This window comes from Anneissia japonica, unplaced genomic scaffold, assembly GCF_011630105.1.
Source record: "Anneissia japonica isolate Jap-2015-1 unplaced genomic scaffold, ASM1163010v1 scaffold32519_len12231_cov120, whole genome shotgun sequence".
In the NCBI taxonomy this organism is placed as follows: domain Eukaryota; kingdom Metazoa; phylum Echinodermata; class Crinoidea; order Comatulida; family Comatulidae; genus Anneissia; species Anneissia japonica.
Window position 1 is genome coordinate 8,229 of NW_022720024.1, and position 3,915 is coordinate 12,143.

Consider the following 3,915-nt stretch of genomic DNA (forward strand, 5'->3'; position numbering starts at 1 on the left):
TTTCCCCCGATTTGACGAGTATACTCGTTCCTGGCGCCCTCAGCAACACCCTGTGCTGTCTCTTATACACATCTTTTCCGGGACCTTGAATGAGGTTTCCCTTGTGTCGGACTTGCCGAACACCCTGTTGACAAATTTTTGGAGCCACAGTTGTACTACTAGAGAAAAAAATATGAAAGTGAATTTGGCAGGATTTGAACACAGGACATGCATAGTTTACAAACTGGGAACTGATCTATAATAATTTAATTCAATCTCAACTTTACCTATGTAGAATAAAGTTAATTCATCTAGCTAGAAATGGATTATTATTTACCAAGGTATTTGATTGACTTCCCAGAGAAAAGGACGACCACCCTTGCATCATCAAGATTATGAAAACTCAGATGATATCAATCTATCTAGACCAAGTCGACCTGCAAAGGTCAAGAGTGAGCCAGTGAAGCGTGAAGGACCAAAATGGAGCCCTAGTCGCCTTACCACAGAAACAGAATTTGTGATGGGCGCCAAAGCAAATAAGTAAGACAAGTTAGTTACTTATGGCAGTAGCAGGCACAGTCGAGTTTTTAACATCCACATCACTAGTCAAAGATGGAATGATTTCCCCTATACTTATCACATGGGTTATAAAATATATTGCTCATAGGAAAGTGCATACATTTGTCAAGCTGTATCTCTTCCACATGTGAAATTAAGGTGTTAGTCTCCAGATATTAAACAAAAAAAATAGAAAGAAACCTCCATACTTAATAATTTGTATCTTTTCTTCAAGACAGTGTTCCGGACAGCAGCTGGTCTGGTGACCCACATGCTGGTGCCAGTTAACACGTTGACTGCCAGACCTTTTTTTAAGGTTCCTTCCCGTGTGCCAAAACAAGTTTACATGTACAAACATGCTTTTTTGAAATTTTATCTAGTCATATGTCATCAAAATGAAGTGATTGGCGGGAAAATATTAGGGGGCGAGTATACTCGTCGATGGCACTGTGATAGAACTTTTTACTGACTATGCCAAGTGCGAGTTATCTCGTCCGCTTTTTGCATGTGTTGGTATATGTTAAAAGGGTGCCCTCACTTGTACCGCTCGAGTGTACTACCGGCAAAATAACACAACAGACATATATATGTCATTTGTACGTTATCGTTTAGGTGTATCTTCCCCGAACTACCAGCCGTTGAGTCTGTGGTTCTACAATGTATAATAAAGAAGTTATAAACGCTAGAACGTTTCCCCCGATTTGACGAGTATACTCGTTCCTGGCGCCCTCAGCAACACCCTGTGCGCGAGTATACTCGTCGCTGGCAGCCAACGTGTTAAACCATCCAAATATTCAACATTTTTTTCTCAAAACTAAAAGAATGGTTCAATGCTTAAATTGTTTTTATTGATTTGTATAATTTCTGTTTTTTTTTTCTTTCTTAGAGCTCTTGGTTTAGGAGCAACAAGGGGCAGACTGTATATGAAACACCCTAATCTCTTCAAGGTTGGTATACACATCTAAAACACGCTTAACTTCCCAGTTGTGGTAGCCTCCCGGAAAATGGGATGACTTCCCACACTCCCTCGAGCAAACTGATATCCCCAAAGCAACCAATCTGTATCAAATTTAAATTTTCTGTCTTTACCAATGTGTTATCAAATTGTCTTCTGGAACTCAGTGTCAATGGGTATTCACCACATGCAGCAAAATATAATTTAAATGTGTTAAGAAAGCTCATTTAACCAGATCTCCTGGAATTGGCTTTCTCCAACTTGGAACTCCTGCATTAGTTTGTAAACTTACGGTTGGTTCAAATTCTACACTGGCTATTTATGTGTGTATGTGGGCAAGGCTACATTTGTCTCTATCCACCCAGTGCTATAAATGAGAATGTGGGATGTTCTGTATGTTAAGTGTGCAGCATGGTCTATGGTGAAATTCATGCTTAAGTAGGTATCAGTGCCAAGGACCAGAAAAAGTAGTAAATCCTGTATGAATAAGATGTTTTCAGTGAGGGTATTATTATAAAATGCTTGCAATGTTTCGAGATGGAAAGCACTATTGCTTCAAATTATTATTATTATTGTTATTATTATTATTACTATTAATATTATTTTATTTCAAATTGTTATTTTTTAATCCAAATTGGGATGGAGCTATTGTATCATTCGGATTCTGCAAACACCAGGATGTATAATGCAAACTAAGGCTTATGATATTGTTGTTACTGTAGATAGAGTATCTCATAGATCTATCACTGTATGTCGTATTGCCTTGAATAAATATGGATAATAAAATAATCTTTTCTTTTGGACAGTATTCTGGTGATCAAGATGATAAACAGTGGTTGTATGACAATAGGTTGATGCCTGCGACTGGTGGCAAGGCCTACCTACTGATCAAGGAAGACATTCTAGAGTTATCAGAAACCTCAGATTACAGGTACACAACATAATTACTAGAGAGAGCAAATGTGCTCCTCAAGAGCTTGGGAAGTTAATGATGTTCTTAGAAGTCCTTGCTGTGTCTGCTCATCCACAGATTTGATTCACCTGCACCATCCTAGTTTAACCTCATGGAGCTGCATAAGGATTGTTGAAGCCTCAGCTCCCCACTCACCTAGACCCATGAAGAGATATACTGTTAGAGCACCCAGGGTTCCAACTGATTATTTTTCCTTGTCTTAATTTTCATAGACTTTTAATAGCTTTAACCACTCACAAAAGCCTCCTAAATAGACGTGGGATTCAAATGATCACCCATGCCCATTCAACTACATCAGTACCTTTATATTGTACTTTATGTTTAACTTGCAATATTTTAAGGGTAAAATAATGAGTGTGGAACTGTAAGTTGGTGGTTAAATTACTCATATTCATATGGATTTTTTTGCTCCACTACCAAGGCCTCATACAGTAACTACTTGTTATTGGACGAGTTGAGTGGCCGAAAAGTAATGCAGGGCTCCGCTACCAATGGTTCCAGCCACTCCTCGTCCAGGGTTCGGTTTATAGAACTTCTTGGATAAAACCATAAAAACGGGAGGTCAAGTATATGCATCTGACTTGTGTGCACTTTACAGAGTTCATTGTATCCTTCGGAAGAGGAGGGGGTTACCCCAATGCTATGGTTATTTTAGCCCCTGTAGTGATGATGTGAACTAAGCAGCTTTCTACAGTTGCTACAGTAGTCATGAACCATGCCCATACGCAATTCAGCACAATAAGTTTAATGCGTTATTCTTCACCTTTACTTTACCCTTTATCTTTACTTTATAAGTTCATGAGTAACTTTCGAATATATTGCTATTAAAAATTCATAAAAGTAAAATTCTAACATTATTGCACTTGTCTTTCAGAAACAACACTCTTCTACTTTATGAGCTAAAACCATTTGTAGTACCGGAAAGAATGCTGCAGAAAATGCGCAAATTCATGGAAATGCATCGGACAGACAGTACACCAGGAGATTGATAAAAACATGGTGTGCTTACAGTGCACCTGGTCCATGATGATGCATATGTGTCCAATTATTAACACCTGATAATTGATGACCTGATGTCATTGTCAGTACACCTGGCATGAACCTGGCCTAACATTACACCTGTTTATAAATGATTACTATGTGTCCATATAGTAATCCTGACACTTCTAAAAGAACAGGTGTCCATACATGTACACCTGCCATGAAAGACTAGGTGGCTTTTGTCATCATCAATGACCCATAGTATTTGCAATATATCTGATCATTGATGACCAGGTGGCATTTGGCAGTACGTCTAGTCATCAGTGATCAAGTGTAAAAGTACTTGAAATACACTGATCATTTCTTGCCAGGTGTTCTTATTAGTGCACCTGGCTTGAATGACTGGTGGCATATGGTAATTCTTTTATTCATCATCAGTGACCTAGTGTACTTGCAATATAACTGATTA

At 38.4% G+C, this 3,915-nt stretch overlaps 1 protein-coding gene across 1 annotated transcript in view; it reads left to right on the top strand.

Moving 5' to 3' along the window:
- Positions 1-3,861, top strand: part of LOC117111174 — a 5,481-nt gene extending 1,620 nt beyond the window's left edge. Inside the window, exons 2-5 of the mRNA XM_033254050.1 lie at positions 341-519; positions 1,424-1,484; positions 2,299-2,423; positions 3,340-3,861. Of these exons, the coding sequence (XP_033109941.1) occupies positions 341-519; positions 1,424-1,484; positions 2,299-2,423; positions 3,340-3,454 (480 nt within the window). The 3' untranslated portion in view covers positions 3,455-3,861. The remainder of the gene's footprint in view (positions 1-340; positions 520-1,423; positions 1,485-2,298; positions 2,424-3,339) is intronic.
- The last annotated feature ends 54 nt before the right edge of the window (positions 3,862-3,915 follow it).